At 37.8% G+C, this 20,399-nt stretch overlaps 1 protein-coding gene across 9 annotated transcripts in view; it reads right to left on the reverse strand.

Annotated features, from left to right (window-relative positions):
- Positions 1 to 116: 116 nt before the first annotated feature.
- Positions 117 to 20,399, reverse strand: part of RAB3GAP2 (RAB3 GTPase activating non-catalytic protein subunit 2) — a 42,773-nt gene continuing 22,490 nt past the window's right edge. For 6 of the 9 annotated variants that reach the window (XM_039702036.1, XM_039702031.1, XM_039702029.1 and 3 more), the window contains 22 exons: positions 19,953 to 20,169; positions 19,514 to 19,657; positions 19,174 to 19,256; positions 18,792 to 18,856; positions 18,312 to 18,402; positions 16,454 to 16,581; positions 15,567 to 15,780; positions 13,122 to 13,219; positions 12,461 to 12,566; positions 11,376 to 11,536; positions 9,388 to 9,604; positions 8,850 to 9,023; positions 8,628 to 8,734; positions 7,570 to 7,636; positions 6,910 to 7,007; positions 5,552 to 5,587; positions 4,938 to 5,012; positions 4,508 to 4,726; positions 3,336 to 3,425; positions 3,033 to 3,251; positions 2,257 to 2,415; positions 117 to 1,980 (listed from right to left, as the gene is read on the reverse strand). In XM_039702036.1, coding sequence (XP_039557970.1) covers positions 1,834 to 1,980; positions 2,257 to 2,415; positions 3,033 to 3,251; positions 3,336 to 3,425; positions 4,508 to 4,726; positions 4,938 to 5,012; positions 5,552 to 5,587; positions 6,910 to 7,007; positions 7,570 to 7,636; positions 8,628 to 8,734; positions 8,850 to 9,023; positions 9,388 to 9,604; positions 11,376 to 11,536; positions 12,461 to 12,566; positions 13,122 to 13,219; positions 15,567 to 15,780; positions 16,454 to 16,581; positions 18,312 to 18,402; positions 18,792 to 18,856; positions 19,174 to 19,256; positions 19,514 to 19,657; positions 19,953 to 20,169 — 2,915 coding nt within the window. In that variant the 3' untranslated portion in view covers positions 117 to 1,833. The remainder of the gene's footprint in view (positions 1,981 to 2,256; positions 2,416 to 3,032; positions 3,252 to 3,335; positions 3,426 to 4,507; positions 4,727 to 4,937; positions 5,013 to 5,551; positions 5,588 to 6,909; positions 7,008 to 7,569; positions 7,637 to 8,627; positions 8,735 to 8,849; positions 9,024 to 9,387; positions 9,605 to 11,375; positions 11,537 to 12,460; positions 12,567 to 13,121; positions 13,220 to 15,566; positions 15,781 to 16,453; positions 16,582 to 18,311; positions 18,403 to 18,791; positions 18,857 to 19,173; positions 19,257 to 19,513; positions 19,658 to 19,952; positions 20,170 to 20,399) is intronic. The other 3 variants (XM_039702038.1, XM_039702037.1, XM_039702034.1) reach the window with 2 other exon arrangements.

The raw sequence follows: 20,399 nt of genomic DNA on the forward strand, positions 1-20,399 counted from the left end.
TTTTTATACTGGCAGCTGGTAGTTCAGCATAACCCCAGAGCATAACCCCAGTCCTCTCTACAAAACAGAAGAGAAAATGGTGACCACCATTCCCTAAAAGGAAGGAAAAGACACAATGAAATCTCAGATTTTATTTAATCAATTTACACAAATCCACAGCAAAATAAACACAAAATAGCACTATATACAGAGTATTACTTACAGTACATTACAGATTTGATTGGTGTAGTGTGTCAGCTCTGACATGATACTCAGTTACAGTAAATTCCTTTACACAGCTGTACCAGGATAGAGGAATGTAACGCAGCTAAGGAACACTCTGCTTTCCTCAGGCTCCATGATGACCAAATCTCAAGCTCACTCATTTCTGCAGAAATGTGAGGTGCTGTCAAGCAAGGTGGTCATGGCACCTGTACAATACTGCCTCTTCCATTTCTCCTTTACAGCTGTTTTAACCTCACTTATGGAAGGCAGTAGAGAAGTACAATACAACATAGACAAGGGAATTTTACTGGAATTCTGACTGTTCTTTGTTCTGTCTGTAGGAAGTCAAAGAATCCTTCACCAGCTGCCTTGGAGTGCAGTGATCAGGAAGTGGGGCTGCAGAACAGTTGGAGGAGGCTGTGTGGAGCAAGCCACCTGCATTGCCTTTTTGGCGGGGAATTCAAACCCCTCAATAACAGCAGCACATACTTCAGAAAGATAAGACTCAATTCCAAATTCTGTCTCTAGCAAGGCATGACATTCCAAATGTTTCTTATATATAATGCAGGAGGAGCAGGTTACAGGATGGTGCTCATAGTTTCAGCTGATAAAGGCAAAAAGTTTACACCAGTTTTATTTTTCTCTCCTGGCTTCCTTCAGACAAGTAGTGAACAGGAGTCACCAATGCCAGATAACCATGTTCAACACCATTCCAATAGTGAAGATACTCACTACAGGATTCCCTGTAGGTACCATCGATAAAGTGTGGGTTTTAAGGCTAAAGTACTCAGTACTATCAATCTTCAGAGAAGTTGGATCAACTTTTTAAGCATTTCTGACTACAAGTTAACATGTGCAGAGATTCATAGCATACTACATCTCCTACAGGGATAAGATGGAGGAAAAACCTTACAGTAAGACATTCCTTGACCTACTTAGACTCAGCAGAGCTTAGTAATAATGGAGAGGGATATAGATCCAGTTGTTGCTGAAGCCCAGTACCCCAGAGACAGCATGGGGAGAGCTGGACTAAAAGTCCATACTCATATGTCTAGAGAGTTGGGTTCTCCTTCCCAAGCTGTTCTCCCTTTTGCCTAAGGCCCCAGCACATTTCATCCTACATCGAGTGCAGTTGTCATTGTCACATAATGTAGTTACAAGGTGTGAGCCCAACACCAGCTTGCACTTCAGAAAAAGCAGTATTGGCTTTACATGGTAACTTAGAGACTGAAGTTCTTCTTGGGTCTAATTCTAAAGTTGCTTTTGGAAAACAAATCATACATGGAACACTGAAAGTGCAGCAGTTATCGCCAACATGAAATACAGAATTTCACAAGATGTGATTGTGTTGAGAGAGTAAAACTGCTGTCAAATATACCCAATTTAAACAACTGCATAAAGCGCTCAAGTCAGAAATAAATAACAAAGCAGTTCAGATACTGACAAGTGTACTAGAAACTAAACATATTCTTACTAGTGCAGAATTTAAAATATACTCCAATTTAAAATTACCTTCTGAAATTCTGGGATGGGGAGCACTGTTCTTATTGTTGCTTAACCAGAACGCTGTGGAATTTTCTTCCCATTAAGTTCAGCTCTGTGTAGAAGCCTTCTCTGCTCCGCAGGCGCTCAGGCGGGAATGGCCTCGACAGCCTCGATGAGGTTGAGGGCCAGGCTGTACTGCCCGTGGTTCTCGGGCAGGTGCTCGATCACCTTGCTCACCAGCCTGGCTGTTGTTGCAATTGGCACTTCCACATTCTGAATTTCCTGAGGGTCCTGTGTGAAACAATCAACTCAGCCTCTCAGTCATGTCACAGCTAAGCCCTCCAGAACCTTTATAAGACTGATTGCTGATGTTTATAAACACAATCAAGCTGATGCTTTGACCCATGAAACTGCTCTAGCCTCCATGAAACAGAACTACCATGAAGAAAAACAGGGGGAAAAATCCTATTTCCATGAGTAAGAAAGGGCCATTCAGATGTAATCTCTGGCTTGGTGAACAGAAACCTCAGAAAATCAACCTGTTTTCCAAACTGGAGCTTAACTTACCATAGCTTTGAGCCAAGTGCTCAGTGTTGGAGGAAGCCTGCTAAGAAGTTCCATGCCATCCTTGATCTGTCCATGGAGCAGAGCAAAGGCCAGCCTCTGCCCAGCCAGCATAAGCAGCTGGGATGCCAGCACTTCTTTGTCAACCACCTGCAGGAAGGCCTGAAAGCAGAAAAACCAAAGGGACTAGAAACAGTTTCAGTGTGACAGCTCACTTAGCTGGAGGCCTGAACAGCTGTAACAAAAGAAAGTTCTTGATACGAAAAGGACAAATAGTCTTTGAGACTGTTTCTTGTGTTATGTAACAAAGCACAAGATTAGGAGCTTCAGAGCAGCACAGCGTAGAGAATTACTCTGTACTTTAGCAGGAGCACAAGATGTCTTACAGTCCAGCATCACAATCCCCTCTCAAGGAAGGGAAGGAGGTTTTTTGTCCTCTTTTTTTTTTTTCTTCCTGTCCTAAAAGACATGACAGGCAAAAGAAGCCAATTCCTGAAATTATCAAATATAACGAAATTAAAAAGGCCATGCTAGTTATACCAGTAGTGTAACTCCCTGTCACATTTCCACTAGTTGCATTACACAGATTCTTGCTGGGAAAATGGAAAAATAAAGGAATTATTAGTCCTGAAAAGATACTTTTAGTCTCTGACTTTTCAGCCTGGGGACTTTTTAAGCTTGATAAATCTTGCCAAACCCTTCCAGGCATCTTAAGTGAGAGAAAAGTAATTTTAGCAGAATACATGACAATGTTGTAAAATGTTAAAAGCTGTTCTCACCTCTTCACCAAGATGATCCATCCCATAACTGTACAGTTCACAGACATAATGCCTTCTGACCAAATCCTCAGAGATTTGAAGATACTGAGCCAGGTCCGCAGCCAAAGTTGGCCAATTCTTCCCCTTCTCAAAAGGAAAATAATCCTCTTCTGAGACTTCTCTGTCCGTCTGTGACGAACACAGTGTTTGAACCGCTGCACTCACAACTTTGAGCAAGAACTTTGAAGCAAAAATCACAGGTTACCTCAGGAGTATCTGTAACTTCATAAGTTTAAGAACTTTCAGTACAGAACTTCTGCCTACCTGCTGTCGTATGGATAACACGTTTGGATCCATATCCCCACTAGGTAGCAGCTGAATTGATGTTGGGTCTTTGAAAAATGCATTTTTGCCCTAAAATTGAGAACCAAAGACAAGTCTCAGGCTATACAACAAATCCACTCTGATCCAATACTAAACAGCCCAATTATATCTTAAATGTATTTTGTACTGCACTCCTATCTTGCTCACAGAACAAATGGAGACCTTGAGTAAGTGAGGAGAAAAAGAAAATGGCTAATAGTAATAGTTGTATGTAGAAGAATGGAGGCACAGGAATAGGATCTGATTTTACTTAAGACATAATATGCACTCTTAAATGACAAAAGGTACTATAATGTTTTCTGCTAACAGATAAGTAAAAAAAAATACAAAACCAATTGAATTTGACCTGTGATAAAATGCTAAAATCAGACTAAAATGCTCGATGAGAGCTTGCAGACAAGAGCCTACATCAAAAGGAAAGTAATATTCTGCATTTATAAAATTCCAGAAAATCATTTAGGAAAAAAACTGAAGTGTTACATCACTAAATTATTTTCTCCACAGCAGGAATCAAACCACAGTCTACACCAGTATTTTGTGTTTAAATTCTCTTAGAATCAAAGTGTGGTTATGATAGGAAGAGGAAATGTCAATTTGTGGTATCAGGATAAAGCTCTGATTGTAATATACTGCATTTTAAATGCAGTGGCTTTTCAAAGTGGTTTGTATGGGTTAAATGAAAAATTGTTCATTCTTTTTGAGATGCTGGGAATTCTGCAATAATCATCAGCAATAATGGATACAACAATGACACTAACAACATTTCTGACCTTTAAATACTTATGTTTCCACTGGCCTGGCACTTCTCAAAGCAACCAGGGAAACCTGTCATCTAGTGTTCTGCAGTATTTTCAGGCCAGCTAATAATTAAAGAGCTGATCTTCATACAACTGAGGTCACTACAAATCTTTTATTCATAAGGAAGCTCACTAGGTTTGAGTCTCTGCCTGAATTCTGTTGATAATTTCATCAATGCACCACAGTGGACTAAAGGCTTTCATAAAATCATGCAGGAACTGTTTAAAGTGCAAAAGCCAGCAAGTATCCCAGATACCAAGAGGAAGGGAGCATTAATTAAGGCAGTATTTCATTATCTACTTTCTAAGCTATACCTTGCTGTCAAACAGTGACAGTGGCTTCACACCCTTGAGTGAGAGCCTCATGATGGCGTAGAGGACAGTGCAGAGCACAAACTGATGCTCCACCAGTGGGTAGTGGATGCGCTTCTGCTCCAGGGCCAGCTCCACGATGGACACCGGGCCCTCCACCGACACCCAGGCGTCCTCAGTGTCCAGCACAGGGGCCTGCATCTCATCACTGCTCACGTCTGCCTGTCAAGCAACACACCAGAGCAGTCACATGCTAAAAACCTCCTACACTGGCCAGCTCTGCAGCGAAATTAAAAAGAAAACTTCATGTTGTTTACAATATCATTAACATTTGTCTGAACTGAACAGGACAGAAATTAGTATAACCACGATCTTAAAAAATAGATTTTAACCCATCAGTTCCTTACTTTCAATGGGAAAAATAAAAATTTACCTCTAGCAAAGTTTGCAGAAGTTCTGAACAGCAGCCAAGAAAAGCTGTCATTGCTGTGTCACTCATCCCTACATCCTAGTAATAAACAGTAAGATTTAAATTATATCAGCTGGAATTGAAACAGGCTTTTATTATCTCTTTATGTCTGAGAAGACAGTTGTTGACATAAAATACAGCTCAGTTCAGCTCAGTTTCTTAAACTGTTATATTTAAATGTAAACAAATACTGAAGTACAACAAAGAATTAACAGGAAAATGTGGAATAAAATAAATGTAGCCATTTACAATACTGTATCTCCAATGAAGACTGAATCAAGTAATGCCACCTAATAAATTTAATTTTCTGATCATATCAGTGGTCTTCCAAAGAAGTTTTAACTAATGATTTTATGCATGAAAAATAACAGTAATTTGTCATCTTATAGTCTCAAGCCTACACGACAGTTCTAATCTGCTTTTTCAGACAAAAATTAATTTATACTAAAAATGTGTTACATTTTCTCTAGGGCTACATTCTCAATTTTTTTAAAACTTTCAAAAATAAATCACAAACCAGTATTAAATTTAAGGCATTTAATGATTAATTTTTCCCAGAGAAAAGTAGTATTACTTGCCCGTCTGCATAATCTGTCCTTTGGAGCTTTTCCAACCTGTTTTTACCAAAAAAAAAAATGTGAAATGTATCACAACTAAATTTTCATTATATCTGTTACCCACATTTTAATATTTTATGACTATTTTCCGAATATAAAATGAGAAAATAGCTTAATTACAGCTACATGATGCAGCTCATTGCATATCTTGCTTTCAACAAAAGACTTGATACAGATTGTAAAGGAATGAACATCATTGATGCCCATATTTAGTTCATCCTTCTTAAAGCCTAGGATTAGAAATAAGGCCCCAAGGTCCTCATTCAAATCTCAGAGACAGCTAAGAAATTCCCAGTGATTTCCACAATGCATAAGTAAAGCTGTAACACCAAGCATGATATTAGGAAGAAACCAGTTAGTTAATAAAAACCTTTCTCTCCTCTCCTGCAGGTGTTAACTCAGGTAGAGGAGTTATGGTGAAGGATTTGCATAAATGCATGCAGGAAAACTGGAAAAGGGTTTTTGCAGAAGCAACACCTCCTACAACTGTACACAACTGAGCCTGTTTGCTGGAAGGAATGGGGAAGAGGATATTCTCCAGTTCTTAGAGAGCTAAACCAGAAGCAAAGGCAGAAAACGAGAGGAGCAAAGGAGAACGAAGACAAGACAGGAGAGCAAATTCTTGCAGGTTTTGTGTTGGAGTTTTATTCTTTAAGTCACTATCCACTTACTAGAACTCTTCCTAAACTGCCTTCCAGTAAACAGCCCCACTGCATAGTTATAAAGCATGAAAAAAACATGAAAAATGCAGGGACAAAAGACCACCCAAATTCAAAGCAGACAGACTACATACTAGAACAAAAGCTAATTTACAATAGTAGCAATAGTTAAAAGTGCTCAACAACATCCACAAAATCTGTGTTTTGCAGAAGAGTTCATGTATATGAAATCTGGATTTGTGGTAGATCCTTGGTAATAACTTAACAGGAAACAGACACAGGCACTTAAATATATTTATTGTTTTCTAACAAAATGTTATATAAGCACACATAGATAATTTCAAACTGTTTCACAAATATTTCTTATTTAGTAAATATAAGCTAAAAAACTGCAGTTAAGTCTTCAGAACACATCACCCAGTGTTAATCAGCTAGCTCTAGTTAATCATCTTACAGATTTGATATTTTAAAATATGCATTTCATCATTGCTTCCAAATGTTAGCTATATAATAAGCCAAATAAAAAGTGGTGATTTGCATAGTTAAATCAAAGATATTCCAAATACTTTTTAAAGCAAAACACCAAAATTAAATTGTTTATAAATACTGGTTTCATTTTTCAGTTAGTAACAAAAGCAGCCTTCAAGACATTGCACTCACCTTGTCCATAAGATATGTGGCAGAAGAAAGCCTTTTTACTATGAATGTGTTCCACATCATCAGAGCAATACCTAGAACAATCACAGACTTGTAAACTCCTGGTGAATAGAAAAGGGATCTTATAAGATAGTGAACAAAACAAGAAGGAATTGTGAATTATCCACACTGCTTTATACTTGCAGTTTAGATTTCTCAGGAGGAGACTACACAGGTAATCAAATACAGTCGTAAGTGCAATAACTTGTTAAAAATATTATGTGGACTGGATTAAATATTTTAAGTACACATCAAGAGAGCACCTTATTTGCATACATAAACAGCCTACAAAAAAGAAAATGTTCATCACCTTCATTGAAACAGAGTATCAAGAACTGCATGAAAAGTAATTGACTGCAACTGATGTTCCACTATTTAAATACAGCTTTTAGCTGAACACATCAACTTTATCTAATTACCTTATTTTCACAGTTGTGATGGAAACTCAATTTCACCATGGAAGATAGAAGTGTGGATGTCAGCAGAAAGTTTTGGGGTGGTTTGGTGGTTAAGACAAAATGGCCATCACTATTATGAACAGCATTCATTTACTTGAATCAACAAAAATTCAATCTGTTTTACAATTTCAACAAAGATCATTTTTACTAAGAGCTTTGTACTTACCATGCTGAATGTGAGCATTAATGATGCATCTTAGATGATCTATAGACCTATTGAGAAAACATGCTTCCTTATGGAAAAAAATAAACGAAAGTACAAGTTAATACATTATTTAAAACTTGCTTTAAATGCAAATTACTAATTCTTAAAGGGCCCAGGTAGATTATCTTCAAACTTTTACTTTGACAGTTATAAAACTAGTAAGTTATTCTGCTGTTGCAATCTTCTCTACCAGTATCTGACAAACGTGTGCATGGCAAAGTTTGTTTCAGTCATCATGAAGCCAACTGTAATCTCAGGGTTTTTTTGGAGTAAGTACTGCTAACCTAGTCTTTGCTGAAAGGCACCTCCACTGACTACAATAATTTTTCAAATACAAAATTCATTTCTGATAGAAAGAGTAATTTTTTCTCCATTTTGCTATGGTGGAGTAAGTTCTTAACAAGTCTCAGACGAACCTTCTATTCTACATCAAGTGATGTGGCACAGCTCTAAGGAGTTCTAATTTAACAACATCTGAACTTAGCACAACATTTTCCCTTACAGAAACTATAGGACAGGAGAGGAAAAAAGGAAACTTTTTATTTTCTTTCTTATGACAACTGCCAGCAGTGGCCAGGGAATCTGAGAAAATTCAAGAAATCCCTCTTTCCTCCCACAATAGAATGGGTTCTTGTCTAAAAAATGTAGTATTCTGTGACTTGTTTAAGCATATTTAGAACAGAGAAAAATGTGCCTCTGTTTTGGAGTACTGAAACTGTTTTATATCGGCAGTACAAACAGCCAAAAACCTTCTTCAAACTGAACCCAGTTTCTATAATCCCAGTATTGAGAACCTGATAGCTTAGAAATGTACAGTGATGTGCCATTCAGCCTCAGGACATACTCTCATTTTCTCAATTCAATTTCCACTTGCCACTTAGCACAGAAAAATTGCACTTAGTAACTGCTTTCAAAGTCAGTCTTATTAATTGATCTTTTGCTGAACTACCAGAAGCTTGTAAAGCTCCTTCTATCGAGTTGATCTTAACCATTATTCCCTGCAAAAGACACTTTCTTACCTCTGGGTCCTTATTCCACTGCACTATACATTCCCAAGAGCAATGTGCATGGAGTACATCCACGTCAAGACTACATGGAAATTGCTGATATGCTACTTGCAGCAGCTCTAGAGAAACAAAATCTGAAGTTAGAAGACAGACCTCTTCCCACTAATATTTCTGCTACTTCACAACAGTCTCTGCACAGTTTTATAATTTGAAAAATTCACATTATTTTCTTACCTAGGATTCTTTCCAAGCCTGTAGCTGCTTCTGGCTCCTCAAGGAAGAGATTATTATGCATTTCTACAGATTCTTCAGTACTGTCTGTAGTGTTTTTGTACTGGGCCACGTTCAGTATAATCGGACTGAAGCCTTGCCTAAAAACCCACTTTGCTACAGTGTCAGCAATACCTCCTAGGATGTTGAAAAGTAAGAGGTAGAGTCAATATATTGCAGATTATTTATGGTTCACAATCTAAGGACAAGAGACAATATAGGGTTTTTAACTACTACCTTTAATTACATACAGGTAACTCTACCAATTAAAATATTTCCTAACCTACTGATAAGAAGCTTACAATGCAGTCTTTACAGTAACAGCTTTTAACAATTTTAAAGCACTGTTCAACATGATTTGCATTGCTTTTAAAATTAAGAATGGTAAATTAAAATGGCAAAATAATTTCCAGTGCAGAGTACATCATTAAATAGGTAAGGATGGCTCAGAAGTCTATTAGAAAGAAAATCAACAATCTCTCCAAGAAAAAAAAAAAATTACCTTTTCCAGCTTCAAGCAGTTTCTTAACAGACAGTCTCCCCAAAGGCTCAGTCTGGAGTGACGAGACTCTTTTTGTTCTTTTGGTCACTTTGCTGTGCAGTAGTGTTTGAAGTATCAGGCAATCCTCTAACTGTTTCAGCAGAAGTTTCCAATACTCGGTATCAAGAGAAAGTGCTTCCCAGGATTCTGTGTCTGAGCCTACAATTATTTGGGAAAACTAACAGAAGATATGAATTGGTTTAGGTCTGTTCATTTTAAAGCACCACAGTTGTGTTCATAAAAAATGCATAGCATTAAAATTCAAAACTATATCCCAAGAGCTAATGCATTTTAAAGAACAATTGACTTCAAAGTATGCATTAACTGTTTTGCAAAGATCAATTAACATCCCACACTGCTCACAAGTTACACACGTCCTTAAATAAAAGCCTAAAGGAAATAAAAGGACCTGAATGATCATTTTTTAGTCCCATTTTTAAGTTCATATTTAGCTCAAAAGTGGGTTAGAATCCCTTAAAAATATTTAATTTTAAATCCTCCACCATATACACCTTCCCCAAATATGTGATTAATCCACCTACATTTCCATTTCCTATCATATTAAAAAAATATAGACCATATACCCAGAAATCCTGGATCACATCACATGGCAGTTCTGTGCATTATTTTGTTAATTCTCATGTGTATCAGCAAATACTCTGCCAGGAAACCCAAGAATTTTTCCAGATTGGTAGGGAAAAAGAGGGGGGAAAGATACATGAATTTATGGAAGCGAAATCTTGAAGGAAATAAATCTGTTACTTTTTTTGTTAAAGCAGAACAGAAGAAAAAGGGACAAAGAAGGCATGTAGGTTGCAACATATCAACAACTCTATTTTGCAACACTGACAAACAGTGATAAACAGAATTTTTGATAAACTGAAGTGCAATAGTTGAGGTGAGTGTGCAAAAATACTGAAACACTTCCTGTTCTTTAGTTAAAATTTATAAGGCAGACACAATTAGGGGGCTGGGGCATCTCTCCTACAAAGACAGGCTGAGAGTTGGGATTGCCCAGCCTGGAAGAGAAAAGGCTCCAGAGTGCCCTTACTGCAGCCTTTCAGTACCTAAAAAGGGGTCTACAGGAAAGGGACATTTTACCAGGACAGAGAATGACAGAACAGGCTTTAAAGACAAATAAGGAAGTTTAGATTGGCTATTAGGAAGAAATTCTTTACTGTGAGGGTGGTAGGCACAGGTTGCCCAGGGAAGTTGTGGATGCCCTTTCCAAGGAGTGTTCAAGGCCAGGATAATGATGTTCTTCAGCAACTTGGCCTAGTGGGAGGTGTCCCTGCTAGGGCAGCAGGGACTGAAATCAGACCAGTTTTAAAGTGCCTTCCAAGCCAAGCCATGCTCTGGTTCTATTTAAAAGGCTGAACACCACCTACATCCCACCTAATCTAATTCAGACACATTTGCCTAGTGCTATTTGGAAATGGAATAATGTTTTCCATTTTGAATTTAAATGCTGTATGCAGTTTTACAGCCTTAATCACAACTTGGTAAAGGTATTTACTGCCAAGAAAAGCAAATATCCATCATGTTAAGAAGGGATAGTGACATAGGTACTACAAAAATTGAACGGTTACTTAAAAAAAAAAATCTCAACTATGTTAAAACAGGTTTACCATCCAAAGTTAGGTGGACTTCTCAAATTTATGTGGAAAGTGTGTAGGCTTTAAGTTCATCAAAATCATTTGCTATTGAGAGAGAAAAATCAACATACAGTTTCTGTATTTAAATAAGTTTCATAAATTATCCTGACATATCATTAATTCATCTCAGTATAATGTTCTTCAAATCTGAATACAAATTTTCAGGCTTGCAGGATGTCACACCTGTGCCCAGGTTGGAATGAGGACAAATGCTGAGGATATTACTGTTATGAGGACAGTTGCAGGGAAGTGATACAGTAACTAGAAGTGAAGGAGAGGTGTGAGATGAGTTACCTTTTTCTCAGTCACGCTGTCGATTATCTCAGCGGTTACAGAGTGTCCCACGAGAGCTGACAGCAGGGCAGCCGCGCTGCTTTCGGACTGAACGCAGGCCGTGCGCATCTGCTGCCACCACGGGGACACCGACTGCGTGTCCCACGTCTCGTCTATAGCAACTGGAGGCAAAGGGAGAGCGGGAAACTCATCTGGGGTCACTGTGCAGGAGCAACCAACCCCAGAACCAGCACTTGTGAACACAGCTTGTCCACAAAGAGCAATTTCTGATTACTCTACCTGTTGGTTTTCCAGATATTTAGCACACATGTTCTTGGATTGCAACTCAATTTTAAATGTGAATTACTCATTCTCAAAACTCATTTGTAGCAAACAGGCAATAGATCTGAATCACTAGGTACCAAAACTGCTGCATGCTTAAAAGATCTAGGGTATGTTACACTTCACAATGCAAACAGATTCATTTGTGATTTCAAGATGCCACACATATTCAATGCACTCAAGCTGTCTCCCTTCAGGCTACCTTGTGTTCAGCAGCATTAATTAATTACTCAGACAGCAGCAGCAGCTTATTCATGCTTCCCATTTCAAGCTGATATTGCTGCTCTATGGAGAAGTAGACAATAAGGGAACCCGGCACACGTTTATCCATAGCAGCTGTATGTGAGGTAGGAGAATCAGCACTTATTCATACGTACAACATATGTACAACCTACTCCAAATTATGGCAAACTGACTATAATTTATAGAGTACTCGAGTTACAAATGCTGCTAAAGTAACGGTAAAGTAAAGGATGTCTGAGAGCCAGTCAGCACAAATTAAAGAGATGGAACTAAACACTCAAAAAATGTTAGGAAAGCAAGCTGGACAGCCACGTTCTTGGGCCAAATAGGAGTTGTGTCAACTAAGGGTAGAGTGAGAGTGAAAATGTGGCATGATTAATTAGTCCATGAGCATGCAGCATTAAGTTTTGCTGTATAATTTGTGAAGGGGAAAACCCAAAGTGATAATAGACTCTAGTCAGAGTGGCAAAATTCTAATAATAACAACAGTTGCCTTTGAGTATTTTAAATGCACATCTCACCTTTCATTTTGCTCAGAAGTGACAGCATAGTGTAAAGGCAACTGACAGAATCTGGTTTGTCTAGAATATCTTTTTCCTTGGAAAGCCATAAACTGAGAAGTAGTGACTGTAAAAAAAAGAGAATATGGAACTGAAGCAGTAAAATGAAACTCTAATATTGCAACACACCTAATGCAAACAGTTTCTCAAACAAGTTTTATGTCACAAACTAATAATATTATATTCAGGAACCATTATATTAACATTGCAAGTTAAAAATATACAGCACAATGCACTCTATGACAGATATTGAAATTAAATAATACAATCAGTACTTTTAATTAGGAAGATATTCTAGAAAACACTCCCTTTTAAAAGCTCAACTTGGCAAACATTATGAGTTAATATTATAGTTGAAAATTCAGAACACTTGTAGTCCTTAATGAATATTTTAGACATTCCCACTAGAATACCCACATTTTCTACTAGAATATTTTCTTTTTTTTCTTTGATATCACTTAACTGGTAAATGCAAACATGAGTAACTAAAGAACTGAACACAGGAGTATTTGAACACAGCCTAAATACAGCAGTAATCCAAAGGTCAACATGCAGAAATTTTCCTATGTTTTGTTTTCAAAACACTAAATCAAAGTTCTGAAGCTTGTAATAAACATCTTACCAACAAGGTTTGTGGGCTAAAACCAGCTGATTCCAGTGCATGGCACATTTCCTCTGTGGAACTCTCCCCACACAAACACTTCCAGAAGAAAAAGCTGCCTGAAGCACAAATTAGTAGACATTATGAACATTATCTAAAACCACAATCCCTCTCCTTACACTTACACAAAAGGCAATCTATTGATCAGGTCCCAGTGAGTGCAATACAAAATAACAGTTACATTTGAGATCACCTGGCGCTCACCTGCCTGTGAGCTTAAACCACAACAGTCTTTTCTGATGCCCAACAAGGGACACAGAGGGTTGAGCTAAAGACAGATCTGACCAGAGCATGTTAAAACAAACTTGTCATAAGCATTGATTACATTACTTTAATAGTCAGTGGTCACAATGCTGACAGATTTGCAGCCAGAGCAGTGTAAAGTGTAAATTGCTGTAAACACTCTCTGTTGTGCTCTATCGCCCCTGGGGGTTTGGTTCGGGGTATCGGGTGCTGTAAGCTGGCTCATGGCTGTCTTGACACTGATCTGCCTTCGGCCACCGGCTCCGGCCCTCGGGCGCCGCGCAGTAGTAACGATTCGCAATTACACCTTTGCTCCTCCACGGGCCCATCCAGGGGGAAACGCCTTCCTCCACCTCCCCCTTTTCCAGCTGAATTACAATCATTCTGCTCAACACTGCTCGGTATAGTCGGAGAAAAGAGAAGGCCTCTGGATCTGATGGCAAAGTGACAGGTACTGTGGCTACTCTGAGCCCAGCAACCGCACTGTGGCTGAGCTAGAGAAACAACCTGACACTGAAATCGCTGACAACTCTACACAAGAAGAAATAGTGGAAGTGAAAGTGAGCTCACTCAGTAGGAGGGACAGGAGAAGGAGGTGGATGAGGCAGACTATTCCAAAGCAGGACCAGCATGAGAACAGCAGAATGAGGTGTTCACTACTCAGGAAGGAAGAAGAGGAAGAATTTGTAAACAAGGCAGTAAGCAAAAAAATCTCTCTCTCTGAGGGAGCTGCAAGATATCCTTGAAGATTTCAGCCAAAATCCAGGTGAGTACACTGTCATTCAGTTGTTCTTATGTTGGGATAACAGGGCCAGTAGCCTGAAATAAGACGGTAAGGAAGCCAACAAGTTGGGATCCATTTCTAGGAAAGAGGGCATTGACAACAGAAATGGAAAAGAGGCACAAATCCTCAGCCTCTAGAGGCAACTTCTCCAAGGTCTAATGGGAAGGAATCCCTTTAAGGAATACATGACACGTCTCCCAGGCAAGCAGACTGATCCAGACTGCACAGAACAGGGTGAACCCACCTTTTGGAAAGACTGAAAGATGCAATGGACTTCTTAAAAGGCTATATGGAATGCAATGGATGCTAGGACATTCTAACATTCAGAGGTAGCTAAGGTCACTTGGTTGGTCAGCACTATGGGATCTGCTAATCAAACTATCCCTGCCCAATCAAAACTCTACTGTACAATAGAAGGGGATAAAAATACGCTGGAGAACAGAGTTTATGTTGCTCCTGTCTCAGGCAAAAGCAACCCATTTGTGGAACTGCTTTTGCTAAAGGACCTGGCTGCACTTGGGGAAGTCTGATGTGTACCTCAAGGGGATTTGATTCTGGATGAGAACACACAATGACTCAAATGGTATGTTAATTGCTATATAAAATTGTATGGCATCACTACTATGGATGCTATATGCCGTAACAATGGTATTACAATAAAAATTACCAAGATTAATTACAATTTAATTTGGATGAATCTGCTAAAGTGCAGTGATGCTACAACATGACAAGCACAGCAGTGATTGATCCAGAACTGGTTTCAGCATGCAACAATCCAACAGCACACACCACTTCTCCTGCCCTAGAGGACCACTATGACAGATGGAGCCCACAGCCATGGACTAAATGAAATCATGAGACATTTTAGAGGCACCTTGTTGAAAATCTCAACTCCATAAATTAGGTGGATTAAGTCCTTGCTGCCTCACCTAATGGCCTTGATGCTGCCTCTGGTCAGCTCCCCCATCTTGAAGGCTAATGTGAGTTCTGCCATTAACTCAACTCTTAGAGTGCTGTGAACATGAAAGAAGCAGCAGGGTACAGCTGCTCTGTGAAGTATCCAGTTATCACCCAATTTTGTGGTGTTAAGAAATTAATTAAATAAATTAAATTATTATATAATTTATTAAATAAATGAATTAAATAAATTGGTTACATGGCTTCAGGGTAATTGTATCCACAGATGCCGTTAACTTGTATTAATAGTCATTAATGAAAAAGACTTGCCCTCCAGCTAAAGGTAGGAGTCTAAAACGAGCAGTTACATACCACTTCAAGGCAAGATGGGTTGCTAAGGCCTCAAATTAGGGCTAAAATATTTATACCATCTTAGATTACAATCAGTCTGAGAAATGCAACAGAGCGCAAATAGCTCTTACCTAAAGCCACATATTCTCCATCTTCCATATTTTTTACAGTAATCACATCCTTTTCATATTCTAGATATTCTAAGAATATTTTCACAGACAATATGTCATCCTTCTCATCAGTCAACTGAGTGGTAGTTTGAGCATTTTCTTTCTTGTAATTCTCCAGTAAAGTTTCAAGCCTATGAAAATATTTTTCTTCAAGACGAAGCAGTTTAGCCAAGTCCTTAAAAGCAAAAAAAAAAAAATCTCATCTCACAAAAGACTTACACAAAACATAGTGAAAATTAAAAAAGTCAGAAGAATCAAAATATTCCATTTCAAACATTAAAAACATCTTTGAGAAGGTGATCTCCAAATCAGTTATTCATATTGCTCAAACAAAGAGCTTGTCTAACTTCCTTTTTAACGCCCAGAACAGATGCATTTCCCATTTTTAGATTCTGCCCATAGCATAACAATAGTCCATCAAGTAAACAAGCCTATAAAATACCAGTATGGTTTTGTAAATATATAAGCAGCTTTATAAATTATAGCAAAAGCAAGCTAAATTATGCAAGCATCAAAATTTTTAACTTCTACAGGTCCCAAAATATCCCTCCAAAACTAAAGTGAAGAACACACTACATACTTTGAATAAAGGACTGAAAACAGGAGACTGTGGTTTTATTTTCACTCGTATCTCAACTTTGTGTCTCCTAAAGAATATTAGGTAAATGAATCACCAGACACTTGTATGAGGCTGAAGAGAAGGTATTATAAGAATTACTTCATTAAAAGCTGCAGGCCACAAAAAGGGGAAACTTGCTTACGTACTTAATCTGAGGCTTTGAAAATGTATTTTTATGCTCAAATCACCACTTGAATTTAAAAGATAACTGAATTTTCAATTTACTCACATTATCTGAAGGTGAAGTCTCTTTCTGTATGCTCTGGGAATTTAGTTTGCTAACCAGTTCATAAAGATGTAACAGCTTTAACTTGTTTGCACAGAACTGCAGCAGTCCTTCGTCCACACACTCCAGCTCTGAGGAGAAATAAAACTGCATTTGAACTTGAACACGTAGCCTGAAATAGTGAAACACACACACAGAACTGGAGGATTTCTGAAACTCACTGTAATTTTTTGATGCACTGCTGTTTGCAATCATTGCATTCAATTCAGAGCAGCATAAAATAAGAATTATTTTTACTAGAGGTATTAAAGAAAGCGATGAAGCTTATTTTAAAACTGGAGGTTGACAACATGAAACTGAACAAAGACAAATCTATTGTCTTCTCCTGGTTTAAGACCAAACCACAGACTGTCAAAAACTGAAATACAGTTCCTGTTTTCTTTCATCAAGAATAACTAGAATATTTTATTCATTCTGACACTTTAAGCATATTCCCCTCATCTGAAGAAGCCTTGATAACTACTGACATGAAGTAAATTTCATCTCAGCAAGACACTGCCTTCTGTATTTTTACAATCTTAGTCTCAGAAATTTCATCTATCTATTGACATTCAAATTCCAGTAACAATTAAAGCAAACAATATAGGAAACTAACACCAACATGTCCAAAAAAACCCCTTTTATTTCAACTAGTCTTGAAAGAAAGCTTTCCTGAGAGATCCTAAAATGACCTTTCTATACAAAAGATTCCACTAAATACAAAATTTTCACCTGAAGCTGCTTCTAAACATGATTTTCATATACAAACCCTTAAATACATTTGATACATTGCTATTAAAATCCTACCAAAAAAACAGAAAAACACAGAGTTTGTCACAGAACCACTTGACCTTGAATTCACAACCACAGCACTCACAGAGCCCAGGATCTGCTTTATATTATGTTTTACCTACTAGACAGAAGTGGAGAAATATAACACTACTCTTGTGAAATTAGAAGGCTGGAACATCAGTCAAGTTTACTGTATATTGTGACTGTGTGGAAATAATGTTATGTTCAACAAGAGATTAATGATGAAAAATGCACAAACACACAGACCTTAGGAAATATACTACTCTGTCAACCTCTCTTCAGAATTAAAAGTCATGTTCCTGTTTTCCCTTTGGATGTTTTAGGAATTCTAACAGAAATGGATAACACTATTGATTTAGAAAATTTAGGTAGAGAACTGCATGTGTGAAGGTCTCAATCTCCTCTATGTACTTCAAGAAAACCATAAAAAGAAACTACCACTGACAGAAATGAAGGAGAAATTTCTTTGATTTTCAGCAACAAGATTTTGAATTGGCAATGGAATTTCCTGACATAAGCTCTGAAATCTTTATCAAAACATGAATTACTTGGTAAATTTCAGCAAAGTTTACCAAAAAAGGTACTAGATGTGGTCGCAGCTCAGATTCTCGTGCCACATCCTCACTCCCTTCTTTGGACAGAGAATAAATTAAAACATTTACAGGCAAAAGCCTATGAACCCCCTTTCTAAAGGATGTTTTTACAGGACACAAGTACCCGGACCAGTTTTGTTGAGTTTGTTTTGTTGTTTTTTTTAAAAAATATAATCACAAGTTACTAGGCACCCAGCAAGCTTAGCCAAACATATAAACCAGCAAGCTATTTCTAGTCTGCATTAAATAAAGGCAAAGAAAAGCAACATCCTGAGATATCTAGCACCGAAACTAAGCAGACCAAGCCTGATCTCCCTCTGGAACAGAACATTTCTACATATAATAGTAATAGTCTTACAGCACTGCAGACAAGGTGCAAATACCTCTCGATATTTGCAAAATAAATAACCACCTACCCTGTTTTTTTAAATTATCCATTAATGTCTGAGTGATGTTTGTGAGAGATGAAAGTGGCACACGTTCATTTGTCAATATACTTTCCAAAGCCTGTTAAGAAGATTTTCAAGAGAATTAAACATTCACTTAATCTCATGGTAAAAACATGAAAGTTAAGCCAACAATAGCACAACTTTGACCATGATTTTTCATCTGTATTTCAACTTCACATATACTTATGGCATAATTTGTTCCTACAGTAAGGTCTTCTCTCTTTTTATTATTCATAGACAATGCCTTGTGGAAGTCACAAGTCAAAGTTAATTCTAGTCAATATGTCGTAAAAAAACTGCCCAGAAAAACACAGAGAAACCCTAAACAGCTCAATTACTTGCTTCAAGTAATTCCAGGGAAAAAACCCCAAATTTATTTTGAAATATTTAGAACTCTGATAATGCAGTATTATTTTTCTAATATTAAAGTATATGCTAAATGTTCACCTGTTTTTTTGTAGCGGGATATTTGATATCAAGTATTAATTCCTTTGCTTCAGCTTCAAATAAATCTGCAAACAAAGACAATCACAGTTTAAATTCATACTTCTCAAATGCCTTCTGAAGAGCAAATAAACCTGCACACAACAGTTAAGGTGCCTGTGAGTTCATGACAAAGATGAAGACACTGTTGCAGAAGCTGCCAAAATAAGCTTGAGGAAAACGAAACAAAATAACAGAAACCCCAAGCTACTTAAAGATAATAGCTCATAGCACACAGAGCTGTCAGAATGCATCACAACTGTACTTGTGGTTGCATACTTACAACACAGATAACCCAAGAACTCTTTGGTAACACAATCTCAAGAAATTATACAAGAGAACCTACCTGGATCTGAGGTTTTGTCTTTGAGTAAAGCATTTAACTTCTTCACTAGATGCATATCTTTTGCTCGTTCACTCTTTTTATCACTGAAGGAAAAGAATTTTTAATTGTATGAGTGAAGCGAACTAAAAGTTCTTATTCACTGAAACGGTATTCTTTTAATTATTTACGCTACTTTAAGGTAACAATCCAATAACGAAAATCATGTTAATCCATACAAACCAATGAGACTATTACAGAGTACTATTCAGCTTGAAAAGGAACACCAGAATTGCTGTCTCTAACTGTTTCCAAAAGCAATAAGGAAATTAATTTACTTATATAGAGCACAAAATGTTCTTACCTTAGTGATAAATGGAAAGGTACATGGACAGTTTTTACACTTCCAGAGACTGGATCAACAAGGCAGATCTGGTAAGTCTGGGGCTGCCATCCCTGACTGGTCACATTGTTTAGACCCATTATTTTATAACCAGGATACAATAACCTGAAATTTTTTTTAAATGACCAAAATTAGCAACCTTCCCTGTCCACAAACAAAATAAAGAGGCAGTAATTTTTATGAAGCTATGGTTTAAGAACTGCAAAACACCTTTATCAGAAAAGAGTGTAGAGTGATGAAATATGACAACATATCCCCACCTCTAGAACAACAAGCTGCATTCAGTGGAAACACTGGGCAGCACAGAAGTGCTTGGCAGCACCACTAGCACTTTTACCCTGGCATAGCCATATATCACTTTATTCCAGCAGCACAGCCACCATGCCTACCTGCTTCTTACCTGCAGTATTTCCCCACATTGAAGGCTCCAACCCTAGGTCCTTGCTGTGTGCTCCACACTTCCAAAATGCCTCTTCTTGGAGCATAGATCACAAGGAACTGAGCTACCCTGCTTGGACCCTGTGCATTTCCAAAAGGAGAAGAATCCATCTTCTCAGTTTCCCTTTCCTGAAGGTCCTCTACAGTCTGTATCCAACCAATTTCTGCATCACGGTATCCTTTGTAAGAGAAGATAGAAGGTTACTAGTGTGCAGAAATTAATACAGGATTAGAGCATCAAGCTGTAATCTTAAGCTTTGTTTCAAATTGTCAACTCCTCACTCCTGTAAAGAACTCTAGTCCACTGACTTGGAACAGGGCCCACCAGAGAGTGACCAAAGCTCTGGGTAGGAACAGATTCTTCTGAAGAATATATTAAAAAGCCTTAACATTCATCAGGTCAGTGCTC

This window comes from Passer montanus, unplaced genomic scaffold, assembly GCF_014805655.1.
Source record: "Passer montanus isolate IOZ18808 unplaced genomic scaffold, ASM1480565v1 scaffold153, whole genome shotgun sequence".
Taxonomy (NCBI): domain Eukaryota; kingdom Metazoa; phylum Chordata; class Aves; order Passeriformes; family Passeridae; genus Passer; species Passer montanus.